The sequence below is a fragment of the Pleurodeles waltl genome, chromosome 6, assembly GCF_031143425.1.
Source record: "Pleurodeles waltl isolate 20211129_DDA chromosome 6, aPleWal1.hap1.20221129, whole genome shotgun sequence".
Taxonomy (NCBI): domain Eukaryota; kingdom Metazoa; phylum Chordata; class Amphibia; order Caudata; family Salamandridae; genus Pleurodeles; species Pleurodeles waltl.
This window is the reverse complement of record NC_090445.1, coordinates 407,697,590-407,719,286: the sequence shown is the minus strand read 5'-3', so window position 1 is coordinate 407,719,286 and position 21,697 is coordinate 407,697,590. Positions and strand designations below refer to the sequence as shown.

Here is a 21,697-nt window from a genome sequence, read left to right as displayed (position 1 = left end):
GACCAGGGTCAAGACTGATTTGCACATGGCTGGGTCCAAACTGGGGTGGCATGGTGAGCAAAAGAATTGATGGATTAAACCCCAATCTGTGACCGGGGTGATTGTTTGATTGGTTCCACATTCCGTCCATCATTTGTGTTTGTTTGCTGAAATTAAACAAGCACACGGCCAACTGTGCAATTTTAGGTCTCACTTTGGCAGCGCATGTGCTGTATTTAGTCTATGGACATTTGGCACGCCCATGTTTTTCCATTTGTTCTTTGATGTGTCTTTTAAAATGTCTTGTTTTGTGTGGTTAATAGGTTATGTGTGTCCCTCCTTTTGGGGTGTTAGTCAAGCAGATGGCACTGCCCCTGTTACACGTATTCTTTCTTTGTTGACGATTTAGAACACTTTGTTTGGACTACATTTTTTGTTTGTTCTTGTCTTTTTGTTAAACTAATGCGTTTAATCGGATGTGCTTAATTTGATGGTATTTGCAGTTTTGTTAATAAAAATGTGTTCCAAATGTATTTTTATTGTCCACACCTCCCACAAGTTAAACCTATCTTTTTCGAGTCTTTGAGAATTATGGGGTTAGGTCTGGAGAGTCTGGGAGTGTGGCCCTCCTATCCACATGGTATGTCTGCTGAAAATTTATCTGGGCTGGCTAAGTTATAGTTCTCATAGATATTACAGTGGTTAAGGAAAAGACTGTATCACAAGTTAATCACCTAGAGCAAGAGCAGTGGCTGTTCTGCGGCTATCGAGTCCGGGATAAATTGCGGATAGCTGTACCAGATGTCAAACTAACCTACAGCCAGAACGACGCACTCATAGCACAGGAGCTATTATGCAATAACAGAGATAACACAGACACAGACATACAGACAGCTGGGTAGGTATATTCACACAAACCCTTCGTTCCGTGCCCCTATGCAGCCCGCAATATCTAGCTGAACTCTGATTTCAGGGCTACAGCTTTCCTGTCAGTGTTTAATGATGATGTAGAAGGTACAGAGCTGAAGACTATACATTTCAGAGGGTGCAAACTTTACTTTTGGCTTTTGAAGAGACAATTCAGTATACAGAGGCCGCACAATTCAGTCACATATGTGACTTTCACGTCTGCTTTTGAGCAAAGACAAAATGATCATTCCTCAGCCTCACAGTCTCTGCCTTCTAACACTCACAGTATCTCTTTCCTTTCTCCCTCCTTAGTCGCACAGTCTCCCTGCTCAGTCTCGTAGCCATTCCTTCCCTACCTTCACAGTCTCTCCTTTTTTATTCTCGCTTCTCACTCTTGTCTTCTCGGCCGTGCAGTCATGATCTCTTCCATCTCATATTTACCCATCCTCTCTCCTTCCACAACCTCATAGTCACCATTTCGCTCTCTCTCGGTCTCTTGTTCCTCAGCCTTACCGTCTGTCTTTTTTGACATTTGCCTCAGGTTTGCCTCTTTGTTGGACTTTATTACAACGTGATCATCGGATGGAGCATCTTCTACTTCTTCAAGTCCTTCCAGTACCCTCTGCCATGGGCTGAGTGTCCCGTGCACCGCAACGGAACCACTGCAGGTGAGGAGCTCCTCCACCATTAGCCTCTAAATCTAACCTGTACCTTCAGCCTCTACCAATAATCCACTTCCCTCATCCTCTATGCCTCTTCCACCAGAACGGATCCACTGTAGGTGAGGAACTCTGCACAACCTGCACCCTTGCACTCTGTCCTCACTCTCTAAGGATAGCCCTAGCACTATTCAAACCCTACCCAGTGCCCTGGGCTCAGTGCCTGGTCCACTGCAGTGGATACAAAGCATGTGAAGAGCTCTGCACAACTAGCGCTGCTCACTCTCCGATCATGCCCCTTCCCTTCACTCCTATAACCCTAACCAAACTCTAATGCTAGCCCTGCTCTAAGCCATCCTCTGCAATTTGTACTTGAGAGATGAAGACCTCTGTACAGCATGTTACCCTCACACTTTAGCTCTTATGTGCACCCATCAGCCTCTATGCATGTCCATGAACCTAACCCTGACCCTGCTCTGGGCAGAGCTTCTCTCCTGCAGCGGATACATGGCTGGTGAAAGGTTCCACACAACACGTACCACCCACTTTCTGTTACTTACCGTAATGTGAACCTTAATCCTAACTCTAACCCCAGCCCTGTCCCCAGTGTTCTATCCTCTGCAACAGATCCAAGGCAGGTGAGAAAACCACAGATCATTTGTTTGCGTGTTAATGGTAAAGGTGGTTTGGGGCCTCAGGCAACAATGCACACCCCAGGTTACCCATGTGTGATGTAAAAGGGCAAGAGGGGGATGGACTATTTGGCACCCTTCATGCACTTCACCAAATATCCATCATGATAGTTAGGGATTAAAGAAGAAGAGACAGTAATTTTACACTTAAACTAGTTTGCCAGAGCAAGGTCTGAATACTGAATACGCCTGGTGATGGGATGCTTTGTAAGATCACTTACTCTCTATGTGGATCAGTTGCTCAGCTGTAAGGTCCAACAATTATTAAATGGGTTTTACCCACGTGGAACACTCCAGAGGCAGGAATAGGTTTGCAGTATGAGGACTGCTAGTGTGTGAACTGCAGTAAGAAGGGACACCCACAAGTGTACCTGTCGGATCAAGAGTGGATACGGTGCAGCAAGATTTCTGTGAGAGTCTGTGATCAGGAGCCTGTGCCATTCTGACCATTCTCCTTTTTCCAGTTGTAGAGGCAGAATGTGACAAAAGCTCAGCCACCACCTACTTCTGGTATCGCGAGGCTCTGGATATCTCTGACTCAATTGCCGAAGGAGGAGGTCTGAATTGGAGGATGACCCTCTGCTTACTCTTCGCCTGGAGCCTTGTGGGACTTGCCATGATCAAGGGCATCCAGTCATCGGGGAAGGTGAGTGTCGGTTGCAGAGGTGAAGCTCATCCATCGACGTAAGGAGTATCAAGTTTCTATTAAGGAAGTTGCAGAGGCAGGAAAGGTTCTGACTGGGGGAAAAATCTATAGATATTAGAATTAAGCCATAGCAGGGAGGACAAGTGAGATGAGGATTAACCAATAAAAGGGAGGGGGGCAAAATGAGGATTCACCTATGAGGAGCAATCATGCTAGCCATGCTTAATGGGAGGTGTCTTTACAAGCAAGGTTTAGATAACCTGAATTTCCTAACACTAACGGGAATATCTAGCTTGAACCTAAATTGTTCGGTGTGCCGTCGGGTGTGTGAAACAACTTTGTGTAAACCCTGATATCTATTTTTCAGTGAATATATATATGTTAGAAATGGAGTTTCTGGTTGGCTAGGGTATGCACCTAAGCTAGGCAGAACCCCTCCACTCTAGTCGGGAGCCACACGTCGGAGATAACCCCTGCTCACCCTCTTTATAGCTTGGTACAAGCAGTCAGGCCTATCCCAGAGGCAACGTGTAAAGCGTTTGCACAACACACAGAGCACACGTGATGCACTATCCCCACCACAAAGGAAACACAACACCAAGTTATATGAAAATAAACTGTATTGTAAACAACATTATTAGACCAAACACAACATGTCAGTAATACCCTGCTACCTAAGCAGTTGTCAGAACATTACACGGGACTAGTACCCTGCAAAAACCAGCAATAGTCACATATAACACATAGATTACTCATTATCTGCAACATAGGCAGTAGTCACAAAAACATTACTAAAATAATACACATATAATGGGAAAAACACATCTCACCAGAAACGCATAAGGTCACAGTAAACAGGTTACTGAGAATGCACTTGCCTTTGTTAACATTCCATCATAAATGCCCATAACAGGAACATCAGATCATCAGAAATCAAATGGCAAGTCAGCGAACATAACACCTTAGCTGCGCAGATTATAGGAGAACACATGAGCATTTTCGGAAAAACTATCCCCTGAATACACTTAACACAACAGCAGGAATGCATAGGTTCTTTGACAATATTCTCACCAGATCCTGTGAGCACGACCTGTCCTCCGCAGTGGGGGTAAAAAACAAAATAGGCAAAAACAGGGACATCAATGTCCCTACTCTCGGAGCTCCTCCGCTCTGCTTTCTACCCTCGTGACGAAGTGGGAATAAATTCTGCCTGGCAGGGGACCTCCGTTGAGGATCACCCACCCAGGCCTGCTTACGGCTGCCTCAGCAGCCTGTGTACGGGGGCCCAGCGGGAACGAGGGACCTCGGACGAGGTTTCCACCCCCACCCGCGAGCCACCAGTAAAGGGGGGGCAGTGAGCTTCTGCTCCCCCCCCCCCAGCGAGGACACACAGGTCTCCTTCCTTCTGGGTGCGCTCCTCCTGGAGCGGGTGATGAGCCCTCTGGGGCTCCAAGCCGGCATGGCCACTCCTGGGGCCAAAAAGGGAGCCCTCAGCATGCGGGTCTCCCATGTCAGCGGGACAACCTTGCAGGTTCCCCGCTTGGCAGTGCTGGTGCCTTTGCCATGTACAGCTTATTACTCCACATATTATATCATTGATGAGATCTTGTATGGCATCTTTGATATCATCACTGCAACATTTGCAATAAAATTATTGATATGAAAACTGTGCATGGTGAAGGTTCTTTAGTGTTACCTTATGGTGCGCGTTATAGTTACTTGAAAGAACTCTAACTATAACTGCCTGAATTTCTATGGTTTTGTATGAGTAAATTCATAACTCAACTATAATGTCCCTGTAACCTTTGTTTTTTTCAGTGAATTTCTATGTTTTTTTTAATGTAAAGTAATTTTAATTACTATATGTTATTCCAACCATGCAGCCAAGCCGTGCAGTCAAGCCCTTATAACCATCTAACCCTGTGCCACACACGGCCTTTGGCCGGGGGCAGCGCAGGTTGGCCACATGGCCAGTCTCTCTCAGTAGATCTGTGAGTGGGTGCATGAGTGTCTGAGTGGGTGTGTGAGTGAATGAATCAGTAGTCTGTGGTCTTTCTTTCAGAATTTTTCAAATGCGTGAATATTTCGCAAATAATTTGCAAAACTTCACAAATTTTCATGAATTTTGTGCATGGTGGCACAAAATTATTTTAAGCCCATAATTTGCCCCTAAAACATACTACCTATATCACACCCTTGGGGTCAGGGTAACTTCACCTTGACCCCTTATGCCACTTTCAATTAGGATTTTCACTCCTGGGGACCATGTCCCGTGAAATAAATGGCAGCTGCAACTTTCTAGTCAGGGTGTGGTCAACCAATCACAGCGTTTCTTTTCACACTCGTATTCGCGAAAATGCACAAATTTTCACTAAAATATTAGTGAAATAATCGCAAAGTCGCTGCGGCCACAGATATACAAATTTGGATTTACCTAAATTTCACAAAAATAGTAACGGATTTACACCAAATAAGTGAAAGCACAATCTGCGTACCGACAGCTAGCTTTCTGACAAATTTGGTGCAATTTCATCTAGAATTTCGGGCTGTAGACTTGTCTAAAGGTCCTATGGGAATCAACTTTTTTCACCCCACCTTTTTCTTGTCCCCGCTTGACAGATCGCCCCCAAACTTTTTGTGTGTAACAAGAATCACCGCAGCACTTTTTGGGGGAAAATTTCGTGAAGATTCGTCAAACGGTGCCAAAGATATAGGCAGATCAAAAAATGCTTTTTCTATGGAAACATGGGGGGTCATTTTGACCTTGGCGGACGGCGGAGGCCGTCCGCCAAGGTACCGCTGCTGAATGACCGCACCGCGGTCAAAAGACCGCGGCGGCCATTCAGACATTTCCTCTGGCCCGGCGGGCGCTCTCCAAAAGAGCGCCCGCCGGCCCAGAGGAAATGCCCCTGCAACGAGGACGCCGGCTCAGAATTGAGCCGGCGTAGTTGCAGGGGTGCGACGGGTGCAGTTGCACCCGTCGCGTATTTCAGTGTCTGCTTAGCAGACACTGAAATACTTTGCGGGGCCCTCTTACGGGGGCCCCTGCAGTGCCCATGCCATGGGCATGGGCACTGCAGGGGCCCCCAGGGGCCCCGCGGCACCCCCTACCGCCATCCTGTTCCTGGCGGGAGACCCGCCAGGAACAGGATGGCGGTAGGGGGTGTCAGAATCCCCATGGCTGCGGAGCACGCTCCGCAGCCATGGAGGATTCACAAGGGCAGTGGTAAACCGGCGGGAGACCGCCGGTTTACCCTTTCTGGCCGCGGCTGAACCGCCGCGGTCAGAATGTCCTCGGGAGCACCGCCAGCCTGTTGGCGGTGCTCCCGTGGTCGGTGACCCTGGCGGTCACCGGCCGCCAGGGTCAGAATGACCCCCATGGTCCTAACTAACCGCCACTAGGTAATCTATATATATATATATATATATATATATATATATACAAGGTTTACAGGGACATTACAGTGAGGAAATAAAATAAAAAACACTTAGAAATTCACTATAAAAACAAAAAAAAGCAAAGGTTGCAGGGACGTTATAGTTAGGTTCAGATTGTACACGCACAAAACCATAGAAATTCAGCTCAGCCCTTATAGTTAGAGTTATTTCAAGGAACTATAACTTGTGCCCTCATGTAACCTTAACTCGTGCCTTCGCCATGCACAGTTTTCTCATCAATAATTTTAGTGCAAATGTTACTGTGATATTATCAATGAAGTCAAAGAAGATGTCATGAGTGATGTAATAATTGGGGTAATTAGCAGTGCATGGAAAGGGGCAAGTTATAGTGAGAATGTCAGACTTCATTCGCATATGGCTGAGAAAGATAGTGTGAATTTGCAGAAAATTTGCAGACAAGTTTAGCTTCTGGAGCAGCTTCAATCATTTCTATAGGAAAATCATGAGAAAATATGATTCATGAAATCCCAGTAGAAGGCTTTTTCACAGGGTAAAATCACCTTGGAACACACCGCAAATCCTAAAATTAGTATGGTACCATCCACAAATGATTTTTATTGTAATCAAAATCTGTTATCACCCTTTAAATGGTCTCCGCTTGACAGATCACCCCAAAACTATCTATGTACAACAGGACCCTTGGGCACACTTTTTTTTTTTTTAATTTCAAGAAGATTCATCAAATGACGTCAAAGTTATAGCAAAGTCAAGAAATGAGTTTTCTATGAAAACTAGATCCTATCTATAACTGCTTACTGGCGACTGTTAGTAGGTAAAATATACATATCCACAGCGCAAAGAAAAAATGCTCACTCAGGAGGAAAGTGACATTAAGGATTTGTACTTGAAATGACGAGTTTCGGCCGACCCTGCAGCCTTGATCACATGACCTGTGCACAAAACTCACCATGTGATATACTCATACTGAACATACACAGCAGGCAATAGTGAAAAAACAAACATCATCGCCATATTTAAATGGTAAAGTATAAAGGTTCATGCCCCATATCATGCAATATGATAGAAAATATAAAGTTAATGCTAGTACTTTCATTGTCATGTCGACGAACATCCTGAATACAATATTCCTGGCCCTATGTGGTACATAAGGAGCTGCATGCATACTAAACATTCAGGCTTGTAAACAAATTAGTGTACATTAAAATGATAATCCAATCATGTATCGCATGTCAAATTGCTACAAAAAGAGCCACATGAACATAATTATTGACAAAAAATATGAGGTTAATACTAGTACTTTCATTGCCATGTCAACGGATATCTTAAGTACAATATTCATGGTCTTATGTAGTACATAGGGAACTGTGCACATGCTAAACATTCAGGCTTGTAAACAAATTAGTATACATTGAAGCCATAATCTGATCATGCATCGTATGCCAAATCACAACAAAGGCCACATGATCATAATTATCCCTTCCCTATCTTCAGTTGTAGCTGTATAAAATCTAGAGGGCAATTGTCCCTTCCCTATGGACCATTATGAGTATACAGTAAAAAAACAACAGCACTATGGTACCTGGGACCTCACAATTCAAATCAAATCATTAACATTTATAAAGCGCGCTACTCACCCGTGCGGGTCTCAAGGCGCTAGGGGGAGGGGGGGTTACTGCTGCTCGAAAAGCCAGGTCTTGAGGAGTCTCCGGAATGCGGAGTGGTCCTGGGTGGTCCTGAGGCTGGTGGGGAGGGTGCTCCAGGTCTTGGCTGCCAGGTAGGAGAAGGACCTCCCACCCGCCGTGGAGCGGCGGATGCGAGGGATGGCAGCAAGCGCAAGGCCAGAGGAACGGAGGAGACGGGTGGGGGCGTAGAAGCTGAGGCGACGGTTGAGGTATTCCGGTCCCTTGTTGTGGAGGGCTTTGTGTGCGTGGGTGAGAAGACGGAAGGTGATCCTTTTGCTGATTGGGAGCCAATGCAGGTGTCTCAGGTGTGCGGAGATGTGGCTGTTGCGGGGTACGTTGAGGATGAGGCGGGCCGAGGCGTTTTGAATACGTTGCAGGCGTTTTTGGAGTTTAGCGTTGGTTCCAGCGTAGAGGGTGTTGCCGTAGTCCAGGCGGCTCATGACGAGGGCATGGGTCACGGTTTTTCTGGTGTCGGCGGGGATCCAGCGGAAGATCTTGCGGAGCATGCGGAGGGTGAGGAAGCAGGCGGAGGACACGGCGTTGACTTGTTTGGTCATGGTGAGAAGAGGGTCCAAGATGAAGCCGAGGTTGCGGGCGTGGTCTGAGGGGGTCGGTGAATTGACCTTACTGGTTTCAAATGAAGCAAAATATAGTGGAACTGGAGCATTTAAACCTTAAACACCCATCTGTTTAACAGCCTGCTATAAACAAATATTGGCAATTACAGCTATAGTAGCAATCACTGGCCCTGTTCCCAAATGTGGCTAATGCAACAGGACTATTGACAAATATAATACCACCTGAATACATCCAAAATGCATTTCATAGAAAAATTTAAAGCTGTCAGAAACATGGGCCCAGGCTGAATGGCACTCCAAATTGTCAAATGGGTAATATATATGGAAACAATAGTCATTGAAATAAAACTGACCCCTGGGGAAAATCGATCAGCCAATCAAACCCAAGTGGGTGGGTCTTAGGAAAAAATATATTAGTTTCCCTAAAGAGAAGACCCATTTTTGTTTCAATCATCCTACTGGTAACATCCACATACAGCTTTGAGGTCGGCAGACTACTCTAGGGAAACCCACAGACAGTAATAATCATGTATATAAATCCCAAACCATTGAACCCATCATTAATTTAAACATAAGCTGAATCATGTAGGTGACATACCCATATCCCTCAGTCAACACAACTAAAATGTGTATAAATTTAAAACCACAAAGTGCTCATCTGGTGAAGAGTGCTAAACTCCAAAAAAAGTGAAGAAAGGGTAGCAGAATCCCATGGATCCAAGTTGAGGAGCCCCTTCCTTTCCTCCTGTAAAAAAAGAGAACAAAAGAGAAAACACAGCATGTAAATACCTACCAGGAGTGATATTGTGCATAATAGACATATTCAGGGTGGCAATCCACATATCATAAAACCAGGCAGAAAGATTAGAGGAGCAGCAACCACAGGTAAATAAAGTATGTACAATGGTGACATCCTATTCACAAACAAATGTCCACTCCAGAGAAACATGCTACTACTGTTGCAAATGAATGCTCAATTCTTCGTCCAAGTTCAACCCCCCTGGACTGGGGAGCTCAACGTCGATAATCAATTCAGACTCCCTTTGCCTTAACCTCAGAGTCCGATTACCTCCTTTTGGATTATGTTCAATTTGTTCCTCAGCAAAAAAGGTTAGTTTACAACGTTCACCGTTATGTTTTTATTGAAAATGCCTGGCCACAGGGTATTTTACATCCCCATGATCAATGGTTCTCAAATATTCTTGTACTCTCTTCCTCGTTGTGCATACAGTACTCCCCACATATCTAAATTGGCAAGGACATGTTAAGATAAAAAACACATATTGGGACCTACATGTAAGGAATTGTCTAATCTTGCGTTTCCTGTCCCCAACTACCATGTACTTACTTGTATTAGAGCTATTCTTACAAGCCTTACAGTGACCACAGGGAAAGAAACCTCTGAGATCATGTTCTCTAATACCCTTAGTCAATGTGATATTATTGCATATTAATGAATCTCTCAGGGATTTAGCCTTCCGAAATGTAATGTTAGAAATGGGGTCTTTGGTTGGCAGTGAGGTTACCCCCTGTCCAAGCAAGGACCCTCACTCTAGTCAGGGCAAAGGAGAAACACAGCTGGTTAACCCCCACTCACCCCCTTGGTAGCTTGGCATGAGCAGAAAGGCTTAACCCAGAAGCAATGTGTAAAGTATTTGTACCAACTCACACAGGAGTACAGTGAAACCCTACAAAATGGACACCACAAAGGTTTAGAAAAATAATAAACATTTATCTAAGTAGAACAAGACCAAATACGATAAAAATCCACAATACACAATGATAAATATGACCTTAGCAATTAAAATCACAACAATAGTGCCTAGAAGCACCAATGCTGAAATCTGATGATAAGTGACGTTGTGACAGAGTGATTTCCCACAATGTGATGCCACTGACACTGTTTATGGATTCACACAGACCCCCAGGTACAGTACCTTAGTAAAAGTGTGGAAAACAGGCCAGTGCCTGGAGTCGGGGAGCGAAGTGTATCTGGGTCCGAGGCAGCGTCCGTTCCGGTGCTGCCAGGCGAAGGAGCGGAGGCTTCATGGAGAGGCGTCAGCTCCTTGTTGCAGAGCGGTGGAGGTGAGGTGGCGGCTTGAAGTCCAGCAAAGTCACATTGCTGCGGGACGGCCTCACGGGGCCGCGGTCACGTCACAGGGTCACAGGCGCTGCGACTGAGTCAGGTGTCACGAACGATGGTGCTACAACACTCCGATCTTGCGAGTTCCTGGGACATCAGCAGCATCAGTGACACAGGGCTTGTGATGTTGGTGGGATCATCATGCTTCTGCAAGGTCCACAATTTCAGGTACAGGTGGCGTCACGGGTTCCGGGCAGTGGCGTCCTTACGAAGTTGCACGGCGTCATCTGCCATTGTTTCATGGGATTTTACCATAAATTCATTCTCAAGGGCCCAATAACTGGAATGGCACCCTCTGACAAGCTATATTCCACAGCATGCAGACTCAGAGACTGGTTGGTGAAGACTTTGATGTCCATGAGGCTTCAAAAACAGGAGGCAAGCTCAGTCCAAGCCCTTGGAGATTCTTCTCAAGTAGGAATATACCACAAAATCCAGTCTTTGTCCCCTTCACAGGCAGAAGCAACAACTGCAGGATAGCCCAACAAGGCACAGTCACAGTCAGGGGTAGCACTTCTCCTATGCTCTTCAGCTCTTCTCCTTGGCAGAGGTTCCTCTTGGTTCTAGAAGCAAATCTTGAAGAAATCTAAAGTCTAGGGTTTTGGGTCCCATAACTATACCACTTTCTACCTTTAAAGTTGCCCAACTTCAAAGAAAAGTCTCTGTCATTTACAGGATCCTGCCTTGCCCAGGCCAGTCCCCAGATACACACCAGGGGGTTGGAGATTGCATTGTGTAAGGGCAGGCACAACCCATTCAGGTGTAAGTGACCACTCCTCCCTCCACTCTAGCCCAGTTGGCTCATCAGGATATGCAGGCTACACCCCAGCTCCATTTGTGTCTCTGTCTAGAGGAGATTCACAAACAGCCCAACTGTCAGTCTGACCCAGACAAGGAATCCACAAACAGACAGAGTCACAGAATGGTTAAAGCAAGAAAATGCCTACTTTTAAAAGTGGCATTTTCAAACTAACAATCTAAAAACCAACTTCACTAAAAGATGTATTTTTAAATTGTGAGTTCAGAGACCACCCGAACTCCTGATATCTATCTGCTCTCAAAGGGAAACTACACTTAAAGAATATTTAAAGGCAGTCCCCATCTTAACCTATGAGAGAGATAGGCCTTGCAACAGTGAAAAATGAATTTGGCACTATTTCACTGTTAGGACATGTAAAACACATCAGTACATGTCCTGCCGTTAACATACACTGCACCATGCCCATGGGGCTACCTAGGGCTTACCTTGGGGGTGCCTTTCATGTATACACAGGGAAGGTTTGGGCCTGGCAAGTGGTTACACATGACAGGTCGAATTGGCAGATTAAAACTGCACCCATAGACACTGCAGTGGCAGGTCTGAGCCATGTTTACAGGGCTACTCATGTGGGTGGCACAATCAGTGCTGCAGGCCTACTAGTAGCATTTGATTTACAGGCCCCAGGCCTCTCTAGTGCACTTTAATAGGGACTTACTAGTAAATCAAATATGCCAATCATGGAAAAGCCCATTACACATACAATTTCAGATAGCGAGCACTTGCACTTTAGCACTGGTCAGCAGTGGTAACGTGCCGAGGGTAACAAAAACAGCAACAACAGAGTCCAGCACACAGCAACAACCTGGGAAGCAGAGGCACAAAGTTAGGGGAGACCACGCCAAGGATGCCAGGTCTAACAGTAATCAAAGGTCTTTCCCCCACTTCATGCCCATTGACAGGGTCACTCTTAAGGACATCCCAGTGTTTAGTTAATGTGTGCTTGATCTCCTTGGAATTCCCATTGTACGCGAGAATGACTCACTTGGTGGTAGATTCTGGAGTGGGTAGCTCATTCGCAAAAAGTATAACTTCCCTGCTGACCTGGGAAACATGTGTCATGGCCTTGTTAAGAACCCGCATGGAATACCCTTGTTCCTTAAACCTTGATAGAATTATTTTTTGTTCCTCACAGAAAGCTGCCTATGTATTGCAGTTACTTCTGGCCCAGAGGAGTTCCCAATAGGAGATACTCTATTTTAAACCTTCAGGGTGGCCACTTTCAGCATGTAAAACACTGTTACCAGCATGAATATATATAATCTACTAGTAGTAGATAGATATAGATTCTTCACGCAAATTTCACAACAAATACTTTGGTCGGTTTAGCTGCTTTGTTCAAAGTTTCAGGGTGATCCGTCATTCGGGGGCTGAGAAAAAGGAGGGGTCCTAAAATACTTTCCCCCCATTTTACATCAGTTGGATTTTTCACAATTTTGAATGCAACTACAGCCCAAACCACTAAATGGAACTACACTAAATTTTGGTCCAGAAAGTGTGCTTTTGTGTAATTTGGTGTAAATCACTTCAGTAGTTTTGGAGAAATTAGAGTTTTAAAAAATAGATAAACAGTGAAATGGATTCTCCGTGGATCTAACTGTCCCCATGCTGATATCTGATTGGCTGCCAATACTTTAACCAGGAAGTGTTGGACGCCATCTTGGGACTCGGCTCCAGCCGAGTCCCAAAAAAACAAGTAAAAAAAAGAAAACGGTCTAGAGGGACCCCGCCAGGGCTACAAGGCATTTAAAAAAAAAAGTCTGAAAAATTTGCTGATCTGCAGATTTTTCAGACTTGAAAAAAAATAAGAAACAGGCAATGCCCTGCCCTTTTCTTTTACTGAAGCCCCGGGTGGGTCAGGTCCCAGGGGCATGCCAAAAATAAGTGGGGGGGGGCACATGGGGCTCCCCTCCTGGGCTTGCAGAAGCCCTAGGGACCGCCACCTCCCAGGTGGGATTATTAGATTGCATGTAGGAGGGCCAAACTGCCACCGCACCCAGGGGACCATCACTTCCCTGGGGCAAAATACTTTTGTTAATGTAGGAGGAGTCCTGTGGACCCCTCATGCCCCTATGATGACCATCTCCCCAGGGCTAATGTAAAGTGATATGCGGGGGCTGTGCTACCCCCACAGCTCCAGGGACCGCCACCTCCCCGGGGTAAACTAATAACATATGGGGGGCTGTGTCGCCCCCGCCACAGCCCTGGGGACTCACACCTTCTTGGGGCAAATATTTAGTTGTGTGCGGGGCGAGCAGCCTCCCCCAGCCCCAGGGACCACCACCTCTCTGGGGCAAAGATTTAGTTGTGTGTGGGGGGCACCCTCAGGGACTACCGCCTCCCTGGGGCTAAAATAAAACAATAAGGGGTGGGTTTTTGGGCCCCCCGGCCCAGGGGACCAACACTTCCCTGGGGCAATACATGTTTGAGGGGGGCCACGCAAACCCCCCCTTGAGGAGTCAATGATGGTCCTAGGGCCTACCTCCCCCCAGGGCCGGCTCCTGCTATGTCCTGGGATCCCCATCCCCCAGGGACATTGCTGTTTGCTTTTGCTTGGTGGGTGTGGGAAACTAGCACCTTGTTGCAGTACCCCCCAACTTTTTGCCTGGTTTCTGAATGCAACTTGGACTGGAGTGCACTGGGATCCTGCTAACCAGGATCCCAGTGCCAGTGTTCTTTTCCTAAAAATTAAAAAGGTAATTGGAAACACCTTTAGCTGCCACTATAAGTCCCTAGTAAATGGTACTTAGGTATCTAGGGCATGTGGTACTAAAAGTACACTGCTGAGGGTAGCAGCATTGATTGTGCCACCCTCTAGGGCCATGTATCCAAATGTACCCAGCCCTGCCGGTGTAGGCTGGGTGTCCTGGTGCAAACCTAAAACCCAAACTCGACTTGGCACACTACTGGTGTGCCCTGTCCACCATACCCTGCATTTACAATGGGTAGGACACCCCTCTAGCAGGCCTTAAAGCCCTAAGGCCGGGTGCTCCATATTATATGTGAGGGCATAGCTGCATGAGCAATATGCCTGCTGTGTCCCTGCCAAACCTGGAACATAGTTAGTGAACAGAGGCGCCATTTTACTATATGTACTGGATAATGGTCAACTTGAGTTTACCAGCTACATAATGGATACTCTGGACCCTGGGTTGTTTGGTATCAAGCAACTCAGAATGATAAATCCAAACTGGTACCAGTACTGGATTTATTATAAAAAGTACCCAGGAGTCACCTGTAGGAGGCTGGACTGGCTTGTAGTGAGTACCAAGGGGTACTTACACCTTGCACCAGGCCCAGTTATCCCTTATTAGTGTCTGGTGTCTAGCAGCTTAGGCTGATAGATAATGGTAGCTTAGCAGAGCAGCTTAGGCTGAACTAGGAGACGAGTGACGCTCCTACAGTACCACTAGTGTCATATGCACAATATCATAAGAAAACACAATACACAGATATACTAAAAATAAAGGTACTTTATTTTTATGACAAAATGCCAAAAGTATCTCAGTGAGTACCCTCAGTATGAGGATAGCAAATATACACAAGATATATGTACACAATACCAAAAATATGCAGTATAGTATTAGAAAACAGTGCAAACAATGTATAGTTACAATAGGATGCAATGGGGACACATAGGGATAGGGGCAACACAAACCATATACTCCGAAAGTGGAATGCGAACCACGAATGGACCCCAAACCTATGTGACCTTGTAGAGGGTCGCTGGGACTGTAAGAAAACAGTGAGGGTTAGAAAAATAGCCCACCCCAAGACCCTGAAAAGTGAGTGCAAAGTGCACTAAAGTTCCCCAAAGAGCACAGAAGTCGTGATAGGGGAATTCTGCAGGAAAGACACAAACCAGCAATGCAACAACAATGGATTTCCAGTCGAGGGTACCTGTGGAACAAGGGGACCAAGTCCAAAAGTCACAAGCAAGTCGGAGATGGGCAGATGCCCAGGAAATGCCAGCTGTGGGTGCAAAGAAGCTGCTACTGGACAGTAGAAGCTGAGGATTCTGCAGGAACGACAAGGGCTAGAAACTTCCCCTTTGGAGGATGGATCCCTCACGCCGTGGAGAGTCGTGCAGAAGTATTTTCCTGAAGAAAGACCACAAACAAGCCTTGCTAGCTGCAAGTCGTGCAGTTAGGGTTTTTGGATGCTGCTGTGGCCCAGGAGGGACCAGGATGTCGCCAATTGCGTCAGGGGACAGAGGGGGCGCCCAGCAAGACAAGGAGCCTTCTCAAAAGCAGGCAGCACCCGCAGAAGTGCCGGAACAGGCACTACGAAGTGGAGTGAAACGGTGCTCACCCAAAGTCGCACGCCGCCGGAGGACAACTTAGGAAGTCGTGCAATGCAGGTTAGAGTGCCGTGGACCCAGGCTTGGCTGTGCACAAAGGATTTCCGCCGGAAGTGCACAGAGGCCGGAGTAGCTGCAAAAGACGCGGTTCCCAGCAATGCAGTCTGGTGAGGGGAGGCAAGGACTTACCTCCACCAAACTTGGACTGAAGAGTCACTGGACTGTGGGAGTCACTTGGACAGAGTTGCTGGATTCAAGGGACCTCGCTCGTCGTGCTGAGAGGAGACCCAGGGGACCAGTGATGCAGTTCTTTGGTGCCTGCGGTTGCAGGGGGACGATTCCATCGACCCACGGGAGATTTCTTCGGAGCTTCTAGTGCAGAGAGGAGGCAGACTACCCCCACAGCATGCACCACCAGGAAAGCAGTCGAGAAGGCGGCAGGATCAGCGTTACAGAGTTGCAGTAGTCGTCTTCGCTACTTTGTTGCAGTTTTGCAGGCTTCCAGCGCGGTCAGCAGTCGATTCCTTGGCAGAAGGTGAAGAGAGAGATGCAGAGGAACTCGGATGAGCTCTTGCATTCGTTATCTAAGGAATTCCCCAAAGCAGAGACCCTAAATAGCCAGAAAAGAGGGTTTGGCTACTTAGGAGAGAAGATAGGCTAGCAACACCTGAAGGAGCCTATCAGAAGGAGTCTCTGACGTCACCTGCTGGCACTGGCCACTCAGAGCAGTCCAGTGTGCCAGCAGCACCTCTGTTTCCAAGATGGCAGAGGTCTGGAGCACACTGGAGGAGCTCTGGGCACCTCCCAGGGGAGGTGCAGGTCAGGGGAGTGGTCACTCCCCTTTCCTTTGTCCAGTTTCGCGCCAGAGCAGGGCTGAGGGGACCCTGAACCGGTGTAGACTGGCTTATGCAGAAATGGGCACCATCTGTGCGCATGAAAGCATTTCCAGAGGCTGGGGGAGGCTACTCCTCCCCAGCCCTAACACCATTTTCCAAAGGGAGAGGGTGTAACACCCTCTCTCTGAGGAAGTCCTTTGTTCTGCCTTCCTGGGCCAGGCCTGGCTGGACCCCAGGAGGGCAGAAACCTGTCTGAGGGGTTGGCAGCAGCAGCAGCTGCAGTGAAACCCCGGGAAAGGCAGTTTGGCAGTGCCAGGGTCTGTGCTAGAGACCCGTGGGATCATGGGATTGTACCAACAATGCCAGGATGGCATAGAGGGGGCAATTCCATGATCTTAGACATGTTACATGGCCATATTCGGAGTTACCATTGTGAAGCTACACATAGGTAGTGACCTATATGTAGTGCACGCGTGTAATGGTGTCCCCGCACTCACAAAGTCCGGGGAATTGGCCCTGAACAATGTGGGGGCACCTTGGCTAGTGCCAGGGTGCCCACACACTAAGTAACTTAGCACCCAACCTTTACTAGGTAAAGGTTAGACATATAGGTGACTTATAAGTTACTTAAGTGCAGTGTAAAATGGCTGTGAAATAACGTGGACGTTATTTCACTCAGGCTGCAGTGGCAGGCCTGTGTAAGAATTGTCAGAGCTCCCTATGGGTGGCAAAAGAAATGCTGCAGCCCATAGGGATCTCCTGGAACCCCAATACCCTGGGTACCTCAGTCCCATATACTAGGGAATTATAAGGGTGTTCCAGTATGCCAATGTAAATTGGTAATATTGGTCACTAGCCTGTTAGTGACAATTTGAAAGAAGTGAGAGAGCATAACCACTGAGGTTCTGATTAGCAGAGCCTCAGTGAGACAGTTAGTCATAACACAAGCAACACATACAGGGCACACTTATGAGCACTGGGGCCCTGGCTGGCAGGGTCCCAGTGACACATACAACTAAAACAACATATATACAGTGAAATATGGGGGTAACATGCCAGGCAAGATGGTACTTTCCTACACAACCCCCCCCCAAACGAAGGACAATAAGACTAGCCATGACCTGATGAGTCTTCATTGTCTAAGTGGAAATATCTGGAGAGTCCATCTGCATTGGAGTGGGTACTCCCAGGTCTATGTTCCACTGTATAGTCCATTCCCTGCAGGGATATAGACCACCTCAACAATTTAGGATTTTCACCTTTCATTTGTTTTAGCCAAAGTAGAGGTTTGTGGTCTGTCTGAACAATGAAGTGAGTGCCAAACAGGTATGGCCTCAACTTCTTCAGTGCCCAGACCACAGCAAAGGCCTCCCTCTCTATGGCAGACCAACGCTTTTCTCTAGGGGTCAACCTCCTGCTGATAAAAGCAACAGGTTGATCCTGGCCCTCAGAATTAAGTTGTGAAAGGACTGCCCCTACCCCTAATTCAGATGCATCAGTTTGGACAATGAATTTCTTGGAGTAACAGGGGCTTTTCAGGACAGGTGCAGAGCACATGGCCTGCTTCAGCTCCTCAAAAGCTTTCTGACAGCTAGCTGTCCACAATACCTTCTTAGGCATTTTCTTTGAAGTGAGGTCATTAAGAGGGGCTGCAATGGAGCCATAGTTCTTTATGAACCTCCTGTAATACCCAGCGAGGCCTAAAAAGGCTCTCACCTGAGTCTGAGTAGTAGGGGGAACCCAATCTATAATAGTTTGGATTTTCCCCTGAAGTGGTGCAATCTGTTCTCCACCAACCAGGTGTCCCAGATAAACCACCTTCCCCTGCCCTATCTGGCACTTTGAAGCCTTGATAGTGAGGCCTGCCTTTTGCACGGCCTCCAAAACTTTCCATAGGTGGACCAGGTGATCATCCCAACTGGAGCTAAAGACAGCTATATCGTCCAGATATGCTGCACTAAAAGCTTCCAGCCCTTGCAGGACTGTATTCACCAACCTTTGAAAAGTGGCAGGTGCATTTTTCAATCCAAAAGGCATTACTGTGAATTGGTAATGGCGTCCAATGGTTGAAAATGCAGTTTTTGCTTTTGCATCTTTTGATAATTTGATCTGCCAATACCCTGCAGTCAAGTCAAAAGTGCTTAGATACTTGGCAGATGCCAGTGTATCTATGAGCTCATCTGCCCTGGGTATAGGGTGAGCATCAGTTTTGGTTACCTGGTTGAGACCTCTGTAGTCTACACAAAACCGCATTTCCTTCTTTCCATCTTTGGAATGAGGTTTTGGTACAAGTACCACAGGAGAGGCCCATGGACTTTCAGAGTGCTCAACCACTCCCAGTTCTAACATTTTCTGCACCTCTTGCTTTATGCAGTCTCTGACATGGTCAGGCTGCCTATAGATCTTACATTTGACAGGCAAGCTGTCTCCAATATCTATAGTGTGCTCACACCAAGAAGTGGTACCTGGCACAGTAGAGAAGAGTTCAGAAAACTGACCCAGGAGATTTATGCAGTGGTCTTTCAGCTCAGCAGTCAGACAATCTGCCAGTACTACCCCTTCCACCAGAGCATCTTGTTCTGTGGAAGAGAAGAGATCAGGGAGAGGGTCACTCTCTTCTTCCTGTCCCTCATCTGTTGCCATGAGCAGGGTGAGATCAGCCCTGTCATAGTAGGGTTTCAGGCGATTGACATGGAGCACCCTAAGGGGACTCCTGGCAGTGCCTAAGTCAACTAAGTAGGTGACTTCACCCTTTTTCTCAACAATTGTGTGGGGTCCACTCCATTTATCTTGGAGTGCTCTTGGGGCCACAGGCTCCAAGACCCACACTTTCTGCCCTGGTTGGTACTGAACCAAAACAGCCTTCTGGTCATCCCATTGCTTTTGTAGCTCCTAGCTGGCCTGAAGGTTTTTACTGGCCTTTTTCATGTACTCAGCCATCCTTGATCTGAGGCCAAGTACATAGTCCACTATGTCTTGCTTTGGAGCAGTGAAATATGGGGGTAACATGCCAGGCAAGATGGTACTTTCCTACATCACCTTAAAGGTGCCCCTTTAAAAGCTAACTAACCTGGCATGGTTGCGGACTGGTTCCAGCCAGCCTTCAACCTCCAGACAGCCAATATACAAACCCTGGAGGAGAGCCCTTTCTATCTGGTTGTAAAACAATGCCCTTCCTGGGTGGAGGAGCTAACACCCCCTCCATCATGAATGTGCACTGCCAAGACAGGGAGCTTCAAAGGGCTACTGCCCTTGAAAATCAACCCCCAGGCCTGCTGCTAGCAGCAGATGGCTTTACCCTTTGCAAACCCTCACTTTTGGAGGTAGCAAAGGTGGGAAACTACACAAAGGGTAAGGGGAGTGGCATCACCTGGCATGCACCACTCCTAAGGTGTTGCTTGTGAGGTGGACCCTCTGCTTCATTTTCCTGCATCTTGGATGGAAGGAAAATAGCCAATCAGGTTTAGGGAAGTGACCCTTCCCAAAGGAAGTGGTCACTAAAGTGGGTGGAGCCACCCGTAGGTAAGTGTTCCATTGGACACTACCAGGTTTCCCCTAAAATGCCCACTAAATTCAGTATTAAGTTGGCATCCCTAGACCAAGAGATCAGATTCATCAGGAAGAAAAGAAGGCAGCACCAAAGAACCCACAGTACGAGGACAGAAGACCTGCTGCACCAGAAGAGGCTCCAAGATCCTTGCTTGCTGCAATAGAGTCCCGACCATCGCTGCTGCGGAGGAGCTGACCACTGGACCAACCTCAAAAGACCCAGAGGACCTCCAGGTTTCGCAAATAGCCTGAGATCAACCTCCTGAATGGAGGCACCACTCAAGAACCAAAAGAAACTAGCAAGAACCAGCAAACTGGTGAGGGTCACTTTACTGACTGGCCAATATCTCCGCAACCGGAAGTCACAGCTGGATCCGACAACACACCAACAACAGCCTGGATGAGACCTACAAGTGTGCCAACTTTGGTAGCACTGCGCCCTCCTGTGGCTGAGTTGTGAAAATACCCCAGGTACTGGTCAGTGCACATTCGACTACAGCAAAACCAGCTTTCCCAGAGCTGCAACTGGACCAGGAGGAAGCTCCTGTCAAGGGACTTCAGGAACACCCTCGACCTCCCACCAGAGCACCCTCGTCATCCTGTAAGACCCCTGGAAGAAGATTTACCTCCAGCTCCAATGTGCACAGCCTCCAAGACCAGCAACTCTTCCTGCATCCGGCTGCCCTGAGCCTTGCATCACAGAACCAGCTGTGTGTCATGGGTCCCTAACCCCTGGGGACCTCGACAGCCCCAAGGGACCCTAGGGCACCACCTTTAAATCTGCAAACCACCTGCTTTTCCAGGTGGCCCCTCCAAGTGGTCCTGTGCCTGTGCCAAGAGACTTTCCAGGCTCTGCTCCTGCCGGAGCTGGGAGTGGCCCAAAGCTCTCCAGTTGGCACTGTTTGCCCACCACCCTGATCGACCATCCTGCAAAAGAAGAGACTGGTAACCCAACTGCATGATTTTATATGCATTTTACAGGTGGCCTTCCATTGATTCCTGTGGTGCGTAATTACGCACAGAAAGACTAACTTTACTAAAACTTTGAAAACTCATAACTCAAAAAGTACTTAGCGTACCTTGACCATCTTGGTCTTAAAATTTATAAAATTGGTCTTGAGTTATTCCTTGAGTGTGTGTGATGCATGATTGATACTGTGAGTACAACACATGCTTAGCACTTCTCCAAGAGTAGCCTAACTGCTAGACCAAGCTACCTCAAAAATTAGAGCATTAGGTGATCTAGTTTTTGCCTCTGGAAACCAACGTGTGATTGCCTGGACCCCTTACACAGTGCACCTAGTTTTTTGCACTACATAGAGGGCAAGCCTCCTACAGTGGGAGCTGATAGATCCACCAAGCAAAAGCAAACAAACTCCACGTTTTGACAGCGGGAGCTGTCTAACAGCTCCAGCTGTCAGAAAGCAGGTTTTCATCTGTTTCCCGGCACGCAAATATGGGTGTAGGGAAACAGATGAAAACATTGC

The 21,697-nt window shown here is 47.2% G+C and overlaps 1 protein-coding gene across 1 annotated transcript in view; it reads left to right on the top strand.

The window, feature by feature from the left end:
* The window catches only part of SLC6A17 (solute carrier family 6 member 17), a 279,329-nt gene that overhangs the window by 171,228 nt on the left and 86,404 nt on the right, over window positions 1-21,697 (top strand). The window contains exons 5-6 of the mRNA XM_069238337.1: window positions 1,430-1,556; window positions 2,704-2,885. Coding sequence (XP_069094438.1) covers window positions 1,430-1,556; window positions 2,704-2,885 — 309 coding nt within the window. The remainder of the gene's footprint in view (window positions 1-1,429; window positions 1,557-2,703; window positions 2,886-21,697) is intronic.